The 21,581-nt window shown below is 40.8% G+C and overlaps 1 protein-coding gene across 2 annotated transcripts; it reads left to right on the top strand.

The window, feature by feature from the left end:
- Positions 1 to 52: 52 nt before the first annotated feature.
- On the top strand, positions 53 to 18,688 carry LOC103460945 (uncharacterized). Of its 2 annotated transcripts, none has more exons than XM_081603212.1 (45): positions 53 to 321; positions 430 to 524; positions 635 to 660; positions 807 to 828; positions 925 to 952; positions 1,046 to 1,127; positions 1,202 to 1,348; positions 1,433 to 1,644; positions 1,741 to 1,844; positions 1,929 to 2,047; positions 2,143 to 2,310; positions 2,512 to 2,711; positions 2,810 to 2,922; positions 3,046 to 3,152; positions 3,293 to 3,469; positions 3,778 to 3,986; positions 4,095 to 4,189; positions 4,300 to 4,994; positions 5,467 to 5,678; positions 5,818 to 5,903; positions 7,610 to 7,737; positions 8,481 to 8,606; positions 8,697 to 8,887; positions 8,968 to 9,059; positions 9,776 to 9,906; positions 10,048 to 10,172; positions 10,271 to 10,397; positions 10,670 to 10,882; positions 11,032 to 11,202; positions 11,607 to 11,753; positions 13,164 to 13,213; positions 13,299 to 13,431; positions 13,559 to 13,641; positions 13,739 to 13,865; positions 14,000 to 14,190; positions 15,193 to 15,283; positions 15,382 to 15,502; positions 15,634 to 15,815; positions 16,614 to 16,769; positions 16,852 to 16,985; positions 17,066 to 17,199; positions 17,278 to 17,372; positions 17,553 to 17,733; positions 18,095 to 18,148; positions 18,247 to 18,688. In XM_081603212.1, the coding sequence occupies exons 1-45, from the start codon at positions 68 to 70 to the stop codon at positions 18,348 to 18,350; spliced, it is 6,438 nt and encodes a 2,145-aa protein (XP_081459338.1). In that variant the 5' UTR covers positions 53 to 67; the 3' UTR covers positions 18,351 to 18,688. The 2 variants fall into 2 exon arrangements, with proteins under 2 accessions (XP_081459338.1, XP_081459339.1); XM_081603213.1 differs by having other exon boundaries at positions 17,553 to 17,734; positions 18,102 to 18,148.
- The last annotated feature ends 2,893 nt before the right edge of the window (positions 18,689 to 21,581 follow it).

Genomic DNA, 21,581 nt, shown 5'->3' with positions numbered 1-21,581 from the left:
TTTGATGAAAGCAGAGTCCAAAGCTCTGCCACGGACCTTGTTGAGCTGTTTGCGGGATACTCTTGGAATGAAAGGTCCTCCTGAGTTACAATTTTCCTGCTTTCCCCAACAGACAAACACAACCTACATCCAAAATGTGGCGGTACGAGAGACCATCTTAAACCTGACTCTGAGCAGCCTTGCTCTTGAATTTGACGTCTTTGAAGTAGAAGACTACCAGCTGTGGTTCCAAGTCTATTTGATTCCTGTGATAGCAAGCATCCAACCTGACAGCCTGCGGGTGATACCCAGGAACATCAGCTGTGACTCCTACGGAGCTATGTAAGAGCAAACCCCTAAGATGGGAATTTGATCCTTGGCATTTGATCCACATCAAACTACGGTCCCATACCAGTCCCATTAATGCCGGTTGTCCTTTCTTCTTTTCAGAGTCACTGGCCTCATGGAAAGCCTGACGATCCTGCCACTGGACATTTCAATGGACGTGAGATCAAGCCTGGAATCACTGCAGGAGGCCTTCCCAGGTATGTGTGGCCAATGCTTCGCTGAGAAATTCCCTCAGAAAAGCCCGGTACAACTGTTACTTTAAAAGACATATTGAAGCCAGATCTAATTTCAACTTTCTTCCAAACAGATTGTGCAACGCTGGATTCTTTCACGGTAAGCTCAGGTTCAAAGGTGTTTCACACGGAATATAGACACCATGTCATGTTCATTTACAGGACTAGAGGGTGGCACATTGCCGCTGTATACGTCTATGTGGCTTTTGCCACTTATCTAACAGTTGTTGCTTTGTTTGTCCCCAGTGCAAAGACACACATGTTGATGGTAAGTTTGCTGAGAATAACCCATCTATGAATTGATGAAACGACATATAATGTGTCAAACAGCAGTAGCTCATGCACAATTCTGATGTTTTTACAGAAACACTCATCTGCTCCGAGGTAGACAGGTAAGAGGATGACTGTCTTATGTGATGCAGTGCTAGCAAGTGGGTTTGCCCAATGTAACCAAGGCTACAATGTTTTATGGTTACATTGCACAGCTCTCGACTCCACGCACTGGAAGTTGACAATTCTCCTGAAGCCGTGTGCAACTTCACCGTCACCGAACATGCCTGTGCCCAGGTAAGATGTTTCATTGCAAGCTGTAAATCCAAAACAACACTACGTGCTCAAAGTTTGATTTATTTCTTCTCCAGACAAGAAGACTCTCAGCAGAAAACTTGGCCAAGCTCTTGAAGTGCTCTCTGGAAAGCAACCAGATGTACGTGGTGGAAGTTTGGCAGCTTCTTTTCCAAAAAGCCTCTCCCGTACTCAGCCAGGCTCTCGCCTCATTCTCTGACATGGTATGTCCAGCGCCATCATTTCAAAAATACTGAGCACTTTTCGGTGTCCTTTCTACATGCAACCTGTCTTTCCCCAAATTCTAGGCCCCCACCGCCATGAGCGCTGCCTATTCCAATCCTCTTGATGCTCTGAGAGAAGTGGTTGCTAAAAACCTTACACAGGATCAACTGAAGAGTGAGGGTTTTGTTAGAAGTTGGTTCCAGGTGGGTCTCGTTCCATTCCTGGCCTCCCCCTCAACAAATTTCCTCTTCTGCCTCGGCACCTACAACTTCAGCTGCCAGACCTACCAGATTGTGTAAGTACCTGGAGGACTTATTGCATGAGCGTTCACAATATCTCAAAGAAACTGGCAGATTCCTATGACGTTAAAATCCCTTGCCCAATTTTTTAGCATCGGAGCATTCAGCAACCAAAGCCCATTGATGGACGTCGACAGACAGAGAGCAGTCTTTACTCACTTCATCCAACCGTTCCTTTCCAGAAAGGATTTGCCAGGTAGGCGCATGCAGGCTCCCCGGGCCTCCTTGGTGACGTAGTGATTGTACACTAGGCGGTGTTCTGACTCCTGTTGTTTTGCAGACCCAGGCTGTGTGTCATCTGCCAATAGTAGTCAGCTCTGGCTACAGGCCAACCTTGGCAATTTCTCTCAATTTGCGAGCATAGGGGATTTGCAAGCCCTTTATCCAAACTTCTCCAGTGTGAGTAACTAAAGCAGTTGACGAGATTTAAGGAATTTTCTACCCCAAAGTTCCACAATGACTTCAAGCTGAATTCTTGTTTCCTATCGTTGCAGGCCGAAGTCTTGTCGAAACTGTCTCCCTCTCAGGTAGCAGAGTTACTGCTGAGCACAGACATCTCAAATGACACACAATTTGTCGATAAAGTCTTTGAGCGACTGGAGGTTGGAAACCCTGTTGAAAACGTGGACGCATTCTTTACCAAACTTACAGAGAAGGCGGAGGTAAGCTACACCATCCAGTGGCACAAGAATCCCGGTCTTAAAAGCCATGTCAAATGATGCTGAAAAGCTATTGAAATCATAATATCGCAGTAATTCATAGGACCTTACTGTGTTTGCCGCTTTTTTGAAAAGTACCACTCGGTGGACATGCATCGTAGACACTAAGTGGTATTGGATTTCTCTCCTGTCATGAATATTAAGGTTCCAGAGTTTCAAGTTGACGTGAGAGATCGCATCATGAACAAGACCTACATCATCATCGGTCACCTTTTCCCAGAGTTCCCTGAAAAGGATCTTTTTGACTGGTTCCATGTCAAACTGGTCCCGGTTCTCCCAAGTTTCACTCCACAAATGCTCCAAGACGTAATTACCAACATCAACTGCACAAAATACCAAGTCATGTGAGTTGTGTATTACGAACATCAACGTTTTGAATGCTCCACATCACATATAAACTCTTAAGGTAACGTGTCTAAAAGATTTATTCCAATCTTTGCAGTGTGAGTGGGATGGGCAAAGTTGTGTCTGCCGTAGCTCAGGACAGACAAGAAGAAATTGCAGCCGTTTTGCTGCAGTACCTGAGAAACTCTGCTGATGTCATCAACCAGCCAGGTAAGCTTTCTATATCAACACCCTGGTGTCTTGGCCATGGCTTTGTTGATGGTACAATTAAAACAAAAATGGACGAAATAGTCGGAAGAAAGGAAAGTTGACATGTGCATACATGTGCCTTAGCTTGCAGGGTAAACATCCAGACCGACTCCCAGTGGGTGGAAACGAACCTGGGCTCATTTTCTCAATACGCAACATATTCTGAGCTCAAATTCTTCAACCTCTCTCAGGTAAGCCACATATCCTATTGTAGATGCTCTGCAAGAACTAGAGCACAGTCTCCGCTTTGTGGCAGGCCCACACACGGCGTGGTGCGTCACGTGAAAGAGAAAAGATGAAATTCACATGTTCTCTTGGTTTGTTTCATCAGGGAGCACTTGTGAGCGTTCTTTCACCAGAACAGAAAGCTGAGCTTCTAACAGATCCAGGCAGCAATGCTCTGGAGGATGCCACCCTCGTGAGGGAGGTGCTCACAAACTTGACAGAGCCCGGCAATGTGGAGCAGCTTGGTCAGTTTTTCCTAGTGTTCACACAGTTCCTCGAGGAGGTAAACACCAAACTTTAACTTTGTCAATTTGCTCCCAAGTTTTTCTTTTAGATCCCCCCTACCCCCCAATGATACGTCATAAAACTCCTGCTTAGGACTAATATGGTAGATAATAGAGGTAAAAAGTAAATGAAGGTAACACGTATTTCAAATGATTGACGGATCAAATGTTGGCCAAGAAATCTTTTGTGTTGGTTTTGATGAAAGCAGAGTCCAAAGCTCTGCCACGGACCTTGTTGAGCTGTTTGCGGGATACTCTTGGAATGAAAGGTCCTCCTGAGTTACAATTTTCCTGCTTTCCCCAACAGACAAACACAACCTACATCCAAAATGTGGCGGTACGAGAGACCATCTTAAACCTGACTCTGAGCAGCCTTGCTCTTGAATTTGACGTCTTTGAAGTAGAAGACTACCAGCTGTGGTTCCAAGTCTATTTGATTCCTGTGATAGCAAGCATCCAACCTGACAGCCTGCGGGTGATACCCAGGAACATCAGCTGTGACTCCTACGGAGCTATGTAAGACCAAACCCCTAAGATGGGAATTTGATCCTTGGCATTTGATCCACATCAAACTACGGTCCCATACCAGTCCCATTAATGCCGGTTGTCCTTTCTTCTTTTCAGAGTCACTGGCCTCATGGAAAGCCTGAAGATCCTGCCGCTGGACATTTCAATGGACGTGAGATCAAGCCTGGAATCACTGCAGGAGGCCTTCCCAGGTATGTGTGGCCAATGCTTCGCTGAGAAATTTCTTCAGAAAAATCTGGTACAACTGTTACTTTAAAAGACATATTGAAGCCAGATCTAATTTCAACTTTCTTCCAAACAGATTGTGCTGGAACATCACCAGGTGATTCTGTGACTACTGTTGGAACAACTGTGAGTGCACAGTCTACTCCATTCACAACAGAAGCAAAAGTTTCAAGCAGCACTGGAACTTCAACGCAAGATGCTGGAACCATCACAATGTTAGAAACAACTGTTGGAACAAGTTCCTTGATATCAAAACCTGAAACAAGTGCTGGGACATCAACAGGAGATGCTTTGACTAGTAGAATAACAGAGGCGTCCTCACTGGGGGTTTTCACTGCAACAGCATCAACTGACTCTTTGACATCTCCAGGTGACGAAACTACCACTGGCACAAGAAAGCCTTTTCCTACAACCAGTTCTGGAACAATGATGCCAGTAGTTACAACTACTAGTGGGATGTCAACACCTACTGCAGCCACAGGAAGTGAGACTCAGACCACTCTTAAAATTAGTGCTACCACAACAACAAAGCAAACTTTAACCGGTACCAGTCCAGAACTATCAAACACTGCAACCAGTCCTGTTACCTCAGAGCCACAAACTGATGGAAGAAGCAGTAAATCGTCAACACTAGATGCCATGACAACCGCTGGGAGAGCAACAGTAGATGTTTCAACTGGTATACAAACAACAAAAAGTCTCACTGCCTCTGGAATGCCAACCAGCAACAGTCCTGGGTCAGCATCGTCACCTCCAGTCACTACTATTCTGGTAAGAATTTGAACCTCAATACGGGATATAATTTTGTCTGTTCTATTTTTGTATTTGCCTGTTGTGACATTCTAACATGCCAGTCTTTTAATAATCTTCTGAGATTTCTCTTCTCCAGGCCACTTTTACATCTCATTCTGAGTTAAAAAAAGGACTTTAGCTCCAGAGGAGATTTAAAATTTTTCACCAGCTGTAGTTTTCTTTTGCCAAGATGTACAACTTTCTCTGGGTTTTCTAACCTCAGCCTTGCACATTTAATACCTTGTACTTTTTATTCTTTAACAACAGCTTATACATAACAATTTACAGCTACAAGAAGAAAAACAAACTTTTAGCACGTAAATCTCAGGAATTTAAAATGTATGATGTTTAGGTTTTTAATCTGTTTTCCAAAAATGTATTGTAAAGAGAAATAAAAACATCTCTCTGGCTGTACCATCCTGATGTTCACTAAACCAATTTGTTCACACAGACTCAGTCTGCCAACCACACACAGAACATGACATTGGCCTTTCTTGAGGCTGTGCTGGATAAAGATTTCTCCCCGTCGGCTGTTAGTGATGAGGAGTTCCTGCTATGGCTTAGGCTTCAACTCAGACCTTTGCTAGTCAATCTCGCTCCAACTCTGGTTATTCACCTCTTCAGTATTGTGAAAAACAGAAGCTGCAACAGCAGCCAAGAGATGTAAGTATCTATTTATTAAATTTATGAAATTACATTAGATATAAAAACAATACAAAATGTCTCCATCTTTTAGGCAATACATTATATAATGTGACATTGATTATTGATTTAAATAAGTAACTGATAATTTTCCATTCAGGATTTCCGTGCTTGAAACTGTGCAGATGACACTCAGCGGCGAAACCAAGGCAGAGATCTACAAAAATATTATCCTCTTCCTCCAAGGTTTTATAATTCTGAAAATAGAAAATAATGTTTATAAGAAAAGAAAAGAGCCTATTTTGTTTGATATTTCTTGGTTGCTTTGGTACATTTTTAACATCCGTCTAAACATCTGAAAAACAGTACATTTCTCAGAACATTTAGTTGAAATGGCAAACTATGATTATCTGTAAAAACACAAAATCTTACCCAATATTTTTGGTCTAGTTTCTAGTGCTAATTTCTTATTACACTTAAAATAAGAAAACTAACTTTCAGTTAATTTTTCAGCAAGACATAAGAGCTTGTTTTAAGTCAATAATACCATAAAATTAATGGAAATGTAATTTAATGAAATAATCTGCCAGACACTACATTTTCCCATAAAAATAAAATGTCTTATTCCCCTGGCAGATTATTATTAGTAATTGTAATCATAGTGTTTATTATGATTCTTTCAAAACCCCTCCGCTATGACCTTACTTCATCGTAGAGACATGAAATTTGGTACACTTGTAGAGCTCCCCAAGACGCACACAAAATTCAATTGTCGTAGTGCAAGTCAAACAGGAAGTCGGCTATTTATAGCCTTCGCATTTGATCGAACTCCTCCTAGGGATTTCGATCGATCGGCTTCAAACTCTGTCAGATTGTTCATAAGCTCTACTTCCAGACACTCAGATTTCAGTCAGGAGGACTCTGTCTGGGTTGCTTCTAAATCTTAAAATTATTCCTAGTTGGGAGAAACCTGTTACTAAAATTAAAGTAGAACTTTAAACATAAATCTGCTAGGGGTAAAAATGATTTTCAATGTAATTGAATGAAAACTTCAAAAAGCTGTTTCAGCAGTAATACCTTCGTAGATTACAAAGTATCACTTTTTCAAGCTTAAATAACAAAAGGAACATTTGTCCAGTTGTGTGAAGGCGCTTTCGCAGTGCACGGAACGGCAGGGAACGGAACGGAACGGTTCCGACCGTGTTTGCATTACAACTTGCGACCGGTTCCACCCGGCCCCATGGAACCACAAGAGCTGTGGTTCCAATCGGGCCGGCCAAGCAGTACTGTTTAGAACCAGCAGCTGATTGGTCGCTGGTTGCTATGGAGTCAGACGTTGATTTTCCATTGACAGCTGGCTCTCACTAAACTGTATTTTATTTTGTAAGGAGTGCTCTTTTCAATATTTTTATTATTAGTTTTAATTAGCAATGGATTCGTCTCAATATAGTGCAATCACCTGGTCTAATGATGAGGGTTTTTTTTCCTCCGCTTACTCGCTGATGAACCAGTACAGTCGGCCGCTACATCAAAACCATTGTTTAGTTTTAAAAATAATGACGTCAGGTACCGCTTCGATGGCGCCCTCAGTGTAATGCGAACACAACAGGGCTGGAATCGTACCGTACCGTTTCGTGCAGTGCAAAAACGCCTTAAAACTACCCATGTTGTTTACTATTGTTGTGCTACTTTCTTTTAGCCTCTGGAGAGGGAAAAGAGCAAATGGTCCCACATTGGGATGCAAACTTGGGATAGCTGCTTTAGAAGAAACAACTGGGTGTGATTTGCTGAACCTGATGAAAGTCATGAAAACTTAACAGCTTTAAGCATTTCAACTTAATTCTAAAAAAAATGACCCAAAGCAACCACAACAGAAACAAAACTGAAAAGTCTTTTCTATCCGCTGATGTCTTATTTGTACCCAGAATAAGATGCTTTACTTTGCAACACAGATCAAACGCCACTAAAGTGTTACAGTGGTGGAAGCTTTTACATCTTCCTGAAGAACAACTTCCTCAGCTTTGGCTTTCCTGATGTCCCATCATTCATCTCTCTTCTTCCACCAACACGCAAATCAGAGGTACAGCTAAATATCTGAATAAGAACAACATTTATAAACACCGATAAAAGGGAATGATAGAAGATTTTTGGAGAAATTTTGTTTATACCAGTGACGTGCGGTCAGGGGAGACAGGTGAGCCTGAGCCTCACCTGTCGTCATGGAAAAATATAAAATCATTTATATTGCTATCTTCACCTTGTGGATTGTACTATAAAGTACCTAGTTTTCATTTAGCTTAACCAATTCTGATTATTTTTCTTCAAAATCGCTGGATTTTCGCATTTTCCCATTCAAATGCTCTGAAGCGAAGCCGGTGAGGCAGCAGCGAGCTCAGCCTCACCTGGGATTACACAACCTCTCGCTAACTGCACTGGCTGCCATTATATGACAGCATGTTCGTCCTGTCTGTACGTCGCCAATGAAATGGCTAAAAACCTTTTAATGTATGGACTGATTTTCCATCATTTAAGTTTGATTAACGGAATTATTCTACAGCTGCAGCGCGGCTAAGCATCACATGTAGAATAATAGTCTTTTTGCCCTTCAGCTTTGTCCGCATGCTTGAAATTTCCTTATGTAAACAATACCAAGCAGGGGTTCTGTATTTGTAAATCTGATGATTATGATTAAGTCGGTGCCTCACCAGCTATTCACCGCACGTCACTGGTTTATACATACTTCTATATTAGGAATCCAAAAATGGACTCATTCCCGTAAACTAGCTAAATTAACTTAAAAAGTGTTTTTTTTTCTGTTTTCAGCTCCTAAATACCATCAGCACCTCAGAGCTGAGTCAGTTCCTCAATCAGCCTGGTGCAATCGGTAACAGTTCAGGCATCTGCGTCATCTTCAGCAACTACAACAACACTCCCTCCTTCCTAGAAAACGTATGTCCCCATCTCAATTTTAAATGAGTAGTAACATCTATGGGTGAATCTGTCCTCCTCACTGTTTATATTTCTGCACAACACCTGCAGGAGGACGTCCCAGATGATGTGAGGAGGATCATCCTTCCCTGTGTTTGGCCTTTGGCTCTGAGCAGCAACAGAAGATCTGAGGTTGATCTGTGGTTTAACGTACGTTTGAGGAACTATCTGAGGTTCCTCACCAAGGATCTCATCAGCTTCAACAAAGTCCAGAATTCCTCGTGTCTCTCCTTCCAGAGACTGTGAGTCAGTGTCTCATGTTGTCATAACATCGACAAAAGATCCCCATGTAATCACATTTCCATTGCTTCCTGTTCCACAGGGTGTCTTTCATGGGAAAGAACTTCACCTACACCGGTTCAGACTTTGGACAGCCAGATGTATACGCCATCATCAGAAGCTACCTCGGTGCCGGTGAGATTTTGGAGAGAAATGTGACACAAGATAGACATTTTAAGTCTGTCTTTTACACTTTAAGAATATATTTTTGATTAATTGGTGTTGTTACATCCCCAAGGCAATCTAAAGGTATGGGGGGATATAGTAACAAATGACCAGGGAATGAAGAGGCAAAACCAGGAGGGTACAGTAAATGCTTTATTTAAAAATAAGCCAGGAAGAATCTTGAATGTGAAGGGGAAAATCTTGAGGAAAACATGAGTGTAAATAACAAAATCCAGCGTTTCTAAGAAGACACAATCCTCCAGCAATCTAACTGTGGAGAGGCCATGAACTTGGCATCTTCATAAACAAGGCCCCACTCATCTACAAGCCTGGAAAAAAAGAATAAGTGCACACACTTCCCTCAAACCACCACAAAGCTACAGCACACATGCTGCCCACTTGGCCAAGAAGCCCTGAGATCAGTGTCCCACCTCGCTCTATACTCTGCTCATCCAGAGGCAGAGTGGAACCAGCTGCACCTGCTTAAGCTGCAGGAGCTCAGCAGCAACCTGGAACTGACAAGCACACATGCAGTCGCCACAGCATACAACAGTGTTTATGCATTGAGACAGTAATAAGTCCATGAAAAGTTTGATTTTGGAAACAGATGGAAAACGTCTATTACATTTTAATTACATTAGTGAAGTCAGCTGCCTAAAACACTGAAAATCCCTGTTTTTCCACAGAATCTGTGGCCAGATGCTACAACCCCACAGACCCGGATCTGAACTCCACCTCCTGGTTTGTCAACTACATCGGCACCTTTGTGATATTTATCACTCTGGATGATTTCAAAGGCTTTGTCAACACCTCCCAGGTATTTCTGCAAACTGTCAATTTGGAACCCATCAACAAACAAAATCAGATTTTACAAACCTGCTAACTTGACCTGTGTGATCCAGCAGGTTTCGTCTGAATGTCTCTGACTGTTTGGTGTTTTACTTATCTATTTTTGAAGCTGAATGTGTTCTTGGAGAATAAGGCGAACCTGGAGCTCTTTAACAACGCAGCAATCCCACGAGACGTAACCAACTACTACATCTTGCAGCTTTATGAGTTCTACCCATCCTTTGGACTCATTATGTAACTATCCACCAATAAAAGGAAACATTATTATTACAAGAAAGTAATGAGTTTTATTCATTTTGCTAAAATCCTTCAACATGTCACCTTTCATTCAGGCTCCCAGGCTCCTTACTCTGCTCACCTGACATCCCAAGCTCATTATTTGCTTCTCTTAATGAAGCTGATACAATGGCCATCTTGGACAAGCTGAAGACATTCTGCAACAGCACAGAGAATCCTGAGGTACCAGATGAAAACGTCACACAGGTTCTGCTCAGTGACCGTCTGTACAGCCTGTAGCAACATGCTTCTCTTTGTTTCATTCAAGATTTCTCTTTTTTTGTCACGCAGCAATCATTTGATTGCACTGACGGGTTTAAATGCAGGAAAACAGGATGAAATGCAAATATTGTCTATACAGTGGACCTATTAATGGTGGGGGTTAGGAACCACTGCTGTCTGCTGAAATCCACCAATAGCTTACAGCCGTTAATGATGCGTGTTTTATTAAACAGAGATCTGCAGCTCTGGCATCCAACATCAAGGTCATCACAGCTCAAACGTTTGCAGACCTTGGAAGTGCGTCTTCTGGCCTGACAAACAGCCAGATCCTGTCTGCGCCTCCTGCGGTGCTGGTTTCCTCTTTGTCCACCCTGGGCTCAGTGAACACCTGGGGACAGGACCAGGCCAGTAACATCATCCACTCCATCATCTCCTCAGGCTTTCAGGTACAAGCCCCACAATATACATAAAATTATGTCTTTAAATTCTTTTCTCCAAGACTGCAAACTAATATAGCTTGATTGATTAGAAAGTTGCCTGCAATCAGCTTCCAGTTCAATGATCATGTTTTTAATGGATGGAATATGACTGACAGATCAACAGTTCAGCCTCTCTGGCGTCTCTGGGGACTCTTATCATTGGAGTTCCTTCAAAGTCAATCGACAGCATCTCAGCTTCTGAAGCACTCAGCGCCTCCAAGAACCCAACGCTTGTTTCCAACATGCTGCAAGCCCCGAAGGTTGTCCAGGAGATTTTTGTCAAAAAGGTAAAAAGATGAGACTTCTATCTTAATGCCTCACTTAATTCATGATCATCTATTCAGAGCATCGTGTGAATAAAACAAGAAAAATCTGACACTTAGTTCCTAGCTGAGATAATACAGATATTTCAATATGTATGTTCGATTTAAATCTTTATTTATAAATGAAAAACACAATGAAACATTGACTGAAGGTTGTGCATCAACTGTACAAGTTGCAGTGACTAAAATGTTCCACATGTAGCTTTTCAGACTGATGCTGTTAAAATATGTAACACTTCTGCTCATTAAACTTAAAAACAAGCTTTGTTATAGTGTCCGAAAAGTGAAAAGCCTCAAGAACTGGTCAAATGTTTCTCTTGCCTACTGCTGAGTGAATACATTATCTAAAGCATGTAACCTCCATGCAGATCATTTCTGTGGACTCCAGTCCAGCCAAAGTGGTGGAGAACGTCCCTGATGCCTTAGCGACGGAGATCCCGCCCTCCCTGCTGGCGTTTTCTGGGGGAACGGCCAACATCACCCTGATAAACCAGAAGACGTGGACCGCAGATCAGGTCAGTGTTTTCTGTTTCATGCAGAATGGATAACAGTGTGAAGCAGATCCAGGCTGTCAGTGGATAAACTTTGAAAAGCGCGCAATCTCCCCAAAGCTAAATTTGTTAAAGAGTGTTTGACAAACTATATTAAATATGCAAAGGTAACGTAAAAGTTGAAAATATGTCCACTTGGAGACCTCTGATGTCTGAATGTATAGAGAAATTTAAAGGTACTAAACTCATGAAATAAAGAAGAAATGATACACAAACTTCATTCTCTCTGCTCAGAGATAAACAGGAAGACATTTAATGCACATTTGCGGATTCACACATCACATTTTCATCGTCTCAGAATCCTAAATGTCTTGTCTCTTACTTCTGACATCAAGTTCTTATACCATTCCAGCCCTACTGTTGTGTATTTTAAATGCTTCTGACCAATGGCGTTACTGAACCTCGCTTCTGGCTCCGTCTTACACTGGATGTGTGTTGGAAGTTCCGAGAATTCAGAGACTGACCTCCTGAAAGTTAAATCTGCTCCATCAGAAGACCATTAGTTAAATTGTTAGTTCTTATCTGTCCCAACAAAGATTCATTTCCAGTCCTGGCCGGCTTCTTCGCACACAAGCAGGAAAAGACGTTAGCCAAGATTCCCTACACAATCGTTTTTCCTTTCCTTCTTTGGTGATTGTTTATTCCACACTTCTCCAATCTGAATTCTTTTCTGACTTCTAGGTCAGATTGACCCAGTACATTTGACACAGTACATTTATTTTCAGTAAAACATATCTTAATGTGAATCAACCAAAAACATGCCTTTTAACTGTTAATGTCATTATATTCCTCTACAAATGTGTCCAATATGTTCCTTAAAAATGTAAAGGAACATTTTTTCATTCTACCTGAACATATGCAGAAGGTTTATGTGAGGAACTAAATGCAGCAAAGCATCGTTCTAAAAATATCTAAACATCAACATGGACCATAATCAGTCTATGCAGGCACTGGTTACGGCTGCTTATAGACAATTTTAACCTTTTAAAACGATGAAAACAAATCTACACTCAAGTCTGTACTTCCTATTTCTTAATGTTTTAGAACAATATAAAATCAAAGTACTCTTATAAATGAAAATTATTCTTTACCACTGATGAAAGTAAAAAATATATATATATATATTTTATATTTATATATACATTTTTAAATAATCTTTTATTATGATTCAACTGTGCCAGAAAAAAGCACAAGATGTTTGTACCAAAGTATAAATTGTTTTAATAGTTCTTGGTGTTTAATCTCATTGACCTGTAGTTTTTGTTCAGATGGCAGTTTAATGCCAAACAAACCTGAATTTACTCCTTTGCTTTTCAAATTTAGAAAACAGAAGATCAACTAAGGTCTAACTGTCTTTTATTCTTGGTTTTTCAGTCCACCATGTTTTTTGCGACCGTGGCTGAGGCAGATTTTGACACTGAGCAGTAAGTGAACAAACCTACCAACCCTGGTATTTAGTGTGAATCTTTGAATATCTCAGGTGTAAACTTTCTTTCCTTTTCTCTGAAGGCTTTCTCCATTTGTGCTGCAAGGCTTCACATGCGGCACGGTTAAGAAAATGACAAAAGCCAAAATCAGTCAGTTGATTCACGCCTGCAGGCCGAGGAAAGGCAGGGCTAAGGTGGAGCTGAAGGAACCTCAGGTAAGATCTGTAGCAACACTAACAAGTCACTTCATGGGAAGCAGAGAACCGAGTCTACTCTACATTAAACGTTATATTCCACACATTTGAATCAATAAATTCAACCTTCTCACACTGTGACCTCCAGTTGACCTGCATGTACAACCTGATCCGTGGCGACCTCTCTCAGAACTTCATTGATTACCCTTCAGACATGCTTCTCTACTTGGAGTGAGTCTCTCTCCACGTAATTATTGTAACTATTTTGCCAGTTGTTTGAAAAAGTTATATGACCATTTTGATTTTTTACAACAATCCCCACCAACAGCTCCAAAAATGTCCAGAAAGCAAACTGCAGGTCCTACTTCTCTGCCCTGGGTGCTACAGACTTCTCTGTGGCCTCCAGCATCTTGAACAAGGGCCCACAGAAGTTCAGGGAAGCTAGAGACTGCCTGGTGAGAGCCAATAAAACGGAGAATCAATACACAAAGAGCCTACCTGCAGCATATTACACATGCGCCTCAAATTACTCTTCTACAGCAGAGTAATGAAACGACTTCACTGATTTGAACGTTTTTCACTGTTTCAGGGGATCAGTGATGTCAGCCTGACCAGAGACAATGTGGAGGTCCTGGGGAACATGGTCTGCTCTCTGGATAGAGCCGACATTGAAAACTCAGATCCTCTCATCCTGGAAAAACTCAAAGCCTGCAAAGACCTCTCTGCCAGCCAAGTGGCTGCTGTGGAAACACTACTGCTGTCTGGGAAAACACAATACGGGTACTAAAGATATTAATACAGTCATTTAGTCTGCAGGGAAAAATCACTCAACTCTGTCGTCCTGCATTTTAATATGAATTGAGATAAAGTGGGCTCCTTATTTAAATCCAACATCCAGTCTTACTTAATCAGATAGACTTGGATGGACTTCACAGCAACACACCAGGCAACAATCAATCACTAGCTTGTTGTCTGAAAGATGACTTATGTATATTTAAATATTCCTTTAGATGTGTCATGTTTGCTGTTAAGAAAATAAATTTAGAATATGCTAGTTTTAAAACCTAACATGTCTTGATTGAAATAGCCTAATTATAGTTTTAAAATTAATAACTTATTCTGGCCTATTGACCTTTATTTTAACTGTAGTTACAGCAGATCGTTTGCTAAGATCTTTGATCTGCCCTTTAGTGGGAAAACAATCAGGAGAAGTTCCAGCTTTTCACACAGATCAGTGAAAAGCCGTAAAACAGCAGGAGTTCAGGAGAAGCTCTGCTTCCACTTTATTTAGACAAAAGGGGACAAATGGCCTTAGATCGTGACAGGGAGTTCCTGACTTTAGAGAGAGGGTCAGAGACAGCTCCTGGTTGGATGAGCAAAGATACGCCCTTTTTGAATAAATTAAAGACAATAATACGCCTTTACTGTAAAACTTTCTACACAGGAGTAACAAATCAGATTTTTCTCTTTGCAATTTCTCCAAAGACGTCTTTGCTTTTTGTTTGTCGTTTCCATCTTTTGTCTTTTTCTCTCTCTCAGGTAAATTCATGTTTTGTTTTGTGCTCTGAGGTTTCTGATGTTACGTGATGTGCTTTTCTGGTGACAGTATGCATCTGTCTTGAATAAATGCTGATTATTGTGACGCTGTAATATCTGTGTGATCTCAGTTCTTGCGCACAGCATTTTTCTGAATCCGGGCATAAGAGAGGATATAACGAGTCAAAAGGTTTTTAAAGTTTTAGAATTTTTTCCTCTCTTAATATTGCACAAACCTTTTTTCAGAGCTGTTACCAGCTGGGACCAACAGACGCTAGAGGGGCTGGGAACACTTCCTTTGTATTTAACAAGAAACATCTGGACACATTTCACAGCTGTAAGTCTGACGACGTTAAGATGCGACATAAATTCACCTAACAACTCATTTGTCCTTGCATGAAAGAACTAACTGTCATATTATTTCTACTTTGTCAGACAACAAAGAAAAGATTCCTTAAGGGTTTCATGCCTGACCTAAGGAAACGAGAAACCCAGAAGGACAAGCTCAAGACCCTGTTTTCAGAGCTCACCCCAACAGTAGCAGAACGAGGAGCAGGTAAACACTTTTAAAAGCTGCTACTGAAGCCAAAACTGCAAGATTTCCTAAATGATTAAACATTAAGTTATTTAAGTGGAATACATTAGTTGCAAGCCAAATCCCGACTCTTTTTCTCAAACTTTTAAAAGGGTGCAGTGAGGGGAACATCACCCAGGTGACCATCAGCGACCCTTCCTTCCCCTTCGGCTACAATCAGCTGCAGTTTGAACTCTGCCTGGACGTTCCCATTCTGAAAGATAACCTCCACTCCATCTGCCAGAAAGTGGATGACGATGGTTACCAAAGAATCATTCTCAATAAACTCAACCAGGTGACATGGAAATATGTTACTTTTTAAAGAGAATAAACTTGTTTTGGTGGTAAAATCCAAGTACAGTGATCCCTCGCTATAACGCGGTTCACCTTTCGCGGTCTCGCTGCTTCGCGGATTTTTTTGTGCAGTTTTTTTCACAGTGCATTGTGTTCTGCGTCCTGATTGGCTAAACAGTCTCTGAACTCCTTCTCTACCTGTGTGCCAATAACGTTACGGTATTTAAATATAAGTAATACAGATTGGCCATTCAGGAGATGAAAGCTGAAAACTTTGAATGCCTGCTGGAAAAAACTGTTGCCAGAGGCAGCAGAACCGGACCGGAGGCTTGACGAGATCCATTGCTCTGCCGTAGATCCAGCTGTGAATCTGGGGCAGGTTGGAGGAGACGCTCTAATGACATGACTCCGGATCACATTAAGGCCCGATTGATGCACACGCACATCCGCTGTAAAACAACTTTCCCAGAGTTTAGTGTACTTGTTGGTTTCTCCTGAAGCTCTTAAATGTGCCAGATATGTTCATGTGTGAGTTTACCTGTGTGTGCATGCAGGTTTGTTCCTCAGATCCACAGGGTGGCGGTCCCTGATAAATAGGGATTTCTCTAAAAGCGATTGCTAACAGCTGGACTGAGCTCAAACTGATTTGTACATTTTCAAAAATAAGTGCAAACTCTCACTCATCACAAATAAGTTTAAAAGCAGAATTTGATGTACTTCATTTTCAAAGATGATGATAATGCATGTAATGTCAGATTGTGGTGTTTGTTCAACGGTTTGTCTCAATCCGTCTCTCCAGGCATTCCCATCTGGAGTTCCTGATCAGGAAGTACAGATGCTTGCTTCAGTCTCTCGCTCAGCAACACTTGATGACATCTCTAAGTGGAACATCACTGAACTGGATACCTTGGCAGCTCTGATGAATATTACAGATGGAACATGGGAGACGGCACAGGTACAGCACACCGTAAACATTACCAAAACTTTCATTTGACTGGAGTAGAAACTTGATGAGTTTTTCTTCATGTTGCATTTAGAGCAAAGCAATCATCACCAAGTACCTGACTGCCTCCGGAAAGTCACTGGACAGCAGTGAACTAAACATCATTGGCTCCAATTTGTGCTCACTGGACACCAGCACATTACAGACCATCACACCAGACAGCATGAGGTTGGTGTCAGCATGGATATAACAAACATATCCACTGTGGTAGTTAAAGTCACACTGAATGCCTCTTTATCTGTTGTCAGAAATACCAAGCATCTGGATGTGGCATCATGTTCAACTGAGCAGAAGAGAGTCCTCTATGAGATCAGCAACACCTCCTTCAGCATCCATCGTGATAATCCGATTAGCTTTTTCAACCTGGTTAAAGGCTACCTAGGTGAGCATGCCTGGTAACTGCCTAACTGTCCAAGTAAGGACCCTTCAGTAAGGTAACCTTCCCATTTCTGGTCGGTAGGTGGAGCACCTCAAGCAGATATTGCAGCTTTATCAACACAGAACATCAGCATGGATGTTAACATTTTCAGGAGTCTGGATATCAACGTGATAATTGTAAGTTTACATGTGAAACAAGTGATACCAGAAAACTGTCTGTGTGAGAAGTTTCTGTGGATGGAAAGTCATTTTAGTGGCCAAAGCTACAAAACAAACCTCAACCTAGTGCATTTACTTACAGTAACTGTGTGGACCTGAAAATTAAAGAAATCTTCCTGTGTTTGTCTTTTCCGACAGAACCTGACTGTAGCCAACGTCCAAGGTCTGATGGGTGAAAACCTACAAGATCTCAAGCTGTTTGAGAATGATACTGTGGTTCAGCGCTGGGTGAACCTACAGCTACAGTCTGACCTGGACACACTAGGTTTGGGTCTAATCACCACTAGGGCAGACCCAACAAACGGGACTGAGCCACAGGGTAAAACTATCACCTTTCTCTTTAAAAATGGTCCAGGTTGGAATCAAAAACAGTGTGGGTGATGGTGTGTTTACATCTGAAATTCAGATGAACTACTGCCTAAAATGAAAAAAATATTTCGCCATCAGTGTGTTTTCATTTGTAGCTGTTGGAGCTTTGTGAGCTAAAGGAAAATCAGACATCTTATGGATCTTATATGATTGAATAATAATTCTAATGACCCATCTTGTTTCATTTAAGTGTCTGCCAGTTAGTGCAGTAACGTGTTCATGGTGTGGTGCCAAAGGTCTACTGCTGTAGTTTTACTGTTTACGGCCACTAGGGGGTGCCACAGTCTAACAAACTTAATTCTTTGCCTTAGGAAACACAAACAGTTCAAGTACAACCCCGGCCAGTACAGCAACACCATCCCAATGTGAGCATACTTTACTTACATTAAGTCATTTCCAAATATTCAGCAGTAGAGTTTAAATCAGGAACAATGTAAATGGACTGTGTTTGTTTGATTTACAGCTGCAACCACCAGTGGCGTCCTGGAGTTCACAAAATTACCAGTCTCTGTTCTCCTGACCGCTCTGCTCACAGCTGCTCTACAAATAATCCTACAACCAGCCTAAGAGCCCCACTGCTGCAGTAACTCAGGCAATGCTTTCATGTAGCCTATAGTTATTATCACTATTAGCTCTATTATTGATTCACATGTAGAAAAAACACTTCATCTCAACTTTTTGATGTCTTTAATAGTGTCATGAACTAATCTATCTCAGAAGAATCATTTAAATATTTACATAACTTGCTGATGGAAATTATGGGGAATAAAAACATTCATATATAGTGCTAAATCATGATACAAATTAATTGCATTGGTTTTTATCCTTTCAAATGTAATTCTTTTCTTCCTGTACTTTAAACAACAAAGCTATAATCTAAATTAATAAATGCACATTAACATGAATGTGATGCTTCTGTCTTTTTTAATGGTAAACAAGTCAGGTATCTGACATGTTTTTATTGTACATCAACTTCAACAAGTAAGTGAGTAAGTGGCATGAAACTACTTTCATAAGTATCCATCATAAAATCCTTAAAGAATGTTTTTTATAAACAGAACAACCCTAAATCTTACCAAAAACAGCACTTCTTATGGGGCCCATGCTTTTGGCCCCATAAGAAGTCATTTTCTCTACACGTTTCTTCTAACTGAAACTATTGTTTTTGAAGTTGTGACTTAATTCTGAGCGTGAATCAGTGAAAGAAGCTAAAGATTGGCGGATTTTCCAAACTCAAAGATTTGTAGTTAACCACCACAGAAACGTGATAAAAGCAGCTCAGCAGTTATAAGGGCATCATAACTGTAATTCCAATAAAGATTCTTCCACTGATTGTTAAGGATAAGGGTATAAATGATTTTAAATAAAAAACAGACTTTTTAAAATCAAAATTGATCATTTAAAATCTTTTAGAAACGCCTCTTATTTCCTTTCAGAAATGTAAATGATTATATCCAGGGGTATGAATAATTTTGGACTTATCTGTATCTCAGTTATTGTAGGAATGAAGACAGACCAGTAATTAAGTTTCACTTTACTTCAGAACCAGGACAGCGTCAACATAACTGTAGATTTTCCCATCTATTTTGGGATTATCTCGGTTTGAGAGATTTTGATGCATTTACTTTCAGTGATTCCACCACAAACACCGAGAAACAGATGGAGAACTTAAGATGGCTGCGCCAGAAGATGTGCAGGGCCCAGTGCATTATATCCACAAACTGAAGTCACCACACACACGCACCTCATTGGTCCCATGACTTATCCAGAATTTATCCAGATTTCTGCTGTAATGGACTACAGCAGATCCAAATTGATCCTTGGTACCATTTGAGTTGCTCATTAAAACAAACCTTCATCTGGGCTGTTTCTGCTCTTCCTCCTTCTCCTCTCCCTCCTGAAGGAAAAGTCCTTTACAGACATTGTTTTGCTAACTTAGCTTCTGACCGGAGCTTCGGACGTTTGGATCCTCGATGCAGCTCCTGGTACCGGCGGAGCTGCGGTTCCTACCGCGGCCACCAGGGGGCCCAGAGCAATTAATTTTTTCTGTTTGTCCATAAAAATAATGATTGCTACATACATTATCGAAAATATATTACTGTAAAAACAAATCACAACTTTATAATAATCGTCTCTTCTTGTTTTTATAATGACATAGAAATTATATAAAAAAAAGAAAAAGTAAATCAACTCCACTGAGGGGCCCCTTAGTGGCCCTGGGGCCCTAAGCGGCTGCTTAATTTGCTTATGTCTCGAGCCGGCTGTGGTTTAAATAACCTTTGGCTAAGGCAACCATTAAAATAAGACTAGTTTATTACTATTAAAGAACTTGAGATTACAGTGACACAATAACAGAATGATCACACTTGTCAGTAAAGCTTCATTCAGTAGCAAATAAAAATAAATTACCTCTAAATCTTTACTTTATGGTGTAACTGAAGGATTCTAAGTGGAGGCTTGTGAGACTCCTTCAGGGAGCAGCTGGAAACTTTTCCTATATTAAATAAAACAGTTAGGAGACCGAAAACCTGAGCTTTGAAAATGTTTTCCTGCCTGCTGTGCGGCCAAGGGTCCCAACATTCCTGCAGAGGGCGCAGGGACCTGCACTAAATCTCACACAGCTTATGCTTTTTTTGATGATTAGACATCAGGGGCCTGCAGCAATTTTTCAAAGCTTGAGGTAATGCAACCCTGTTCCACCAGTACCCTTAGCTGCCATCAGGTGGAGCAAGGAGCCATTCTGGAATATCCAGGACACTCGCTCTATGCTGTCATTGCAGATGTTCTGAGTGTCCGAAAATGTTCCTGAACGTTCAGCGTTAATAAAAAGCAGATGTCTGAGATGCGTCTCATAGATGCGGCCATTTGGCAGGATGGCTTCAAATGTAGGAGAAATGTCTTAACAGATATTCTACAGTAGGACATCATTTCTTGATTGCTTTTAATGATGAAGTAGCTGGTGGCTGTTTCCTACGGAAGCAAACTGCATTCACCAATCATTAATACAGAAGAATCTAGCTCCAAGTCTGAATAGAAACTAAATGACCAAATGTTTGACATTAATTGATCAAAATTTAAAATGCATAGTCTCAATTATGATCAGTATTTTGATTAAGATGAACAGAAACACTGGCTTGAGATCGTTTAATGGGTCATATTATATTATTACTTTTTGAAAAAAAACAATATTTTTAATACCTGGCACAAAATGTGTTATTACATAATGCAACAAAAACTTACAAACTGCCCTCCATGCTGTTTTTACATTTTGCATTGATCATGACATAATGTAGTTTTATTCAAAAAGTCAGATTTGCTACATTATCAATCTACATATTGCTGCATTACAGTGCTGAAGGAACAGAGTCATTCCACAAGCAGTTGGTTTATTTAAGAGCATGAATGGCCACTGTACATTCTCACTTTCAGGTACTGAGAATCAATCACTGACAAACGCGCTGAATCTCTGTGGAAGTTTCTGCCCACAAGAGACGCAGAATGCCAGGCAGAGGCTTTGAAGGGCCTTTCCAGTTATTTAATTAATTATGAGAAATTTTCTCTTGATCTATTTTTTTTAACAAGAACACAACTAAGATAGGGGTAGGATCATTGGTGATTTATTTTACTTAAGAGAATAACTAATTAAGAAGTAATTTGGTCTGGGAAACATCTCTGAGTATCATGGATCCTTCAGACCTTCCTGGGTTCGAGTCTCGCCTGCTTGTGGAAGATTCATTGTCAGCAGTAAATTTGTTTTATATTTTTTGCTGTCTGTATTTTTTTGATATGCATAATTAT

Source organism: Poecilia reticulata, chromosome 22, assembly GCF_904066995.2.
Source record: "Poecilia reticulata chromosome 22, P_reticulata-male-v2, whole genome shotgun sequence".
NCBI lineage: Eukaryota > Metazoa > Chordata > Actinopteri > Cyprinodontiformes > Poeciliidae > Poecilia > Poecilia reticulata.
The sequence above is the reverse complement of the archived record's forward strand: the minus strand, read 5'-3'. Positions and strand labels throughout refer to the sequence as shown.

What these genes read in the sequence shown, in the direction of transcription:
- LOC103460945 (XM_081603212.1), top strand. Translation starts at nt 68, where the DNA reads ATGAAAGGTCCTCCTGAGTTACAATTTTCCTGCTTTCCCCAACAGACA. An exon ending in CCGAACATGCCTGTGCCCAG is followed by an intron (nt 1,128 to 1,201) that starts GTAAGATGTTTC and finishes TTTCTTCTCCAG; the next exon opens with ACAAGAAGACTCTCAGCAGA. An exon ending in TCTGGACACATTTCACAGCT is followed by an intron (nt 15,284 to 15,381) that starts GTAAGTCTGACG and finishes CTACTTTGTCAG; the next exon opens with ACAACAAAGAAAAGATTCCT.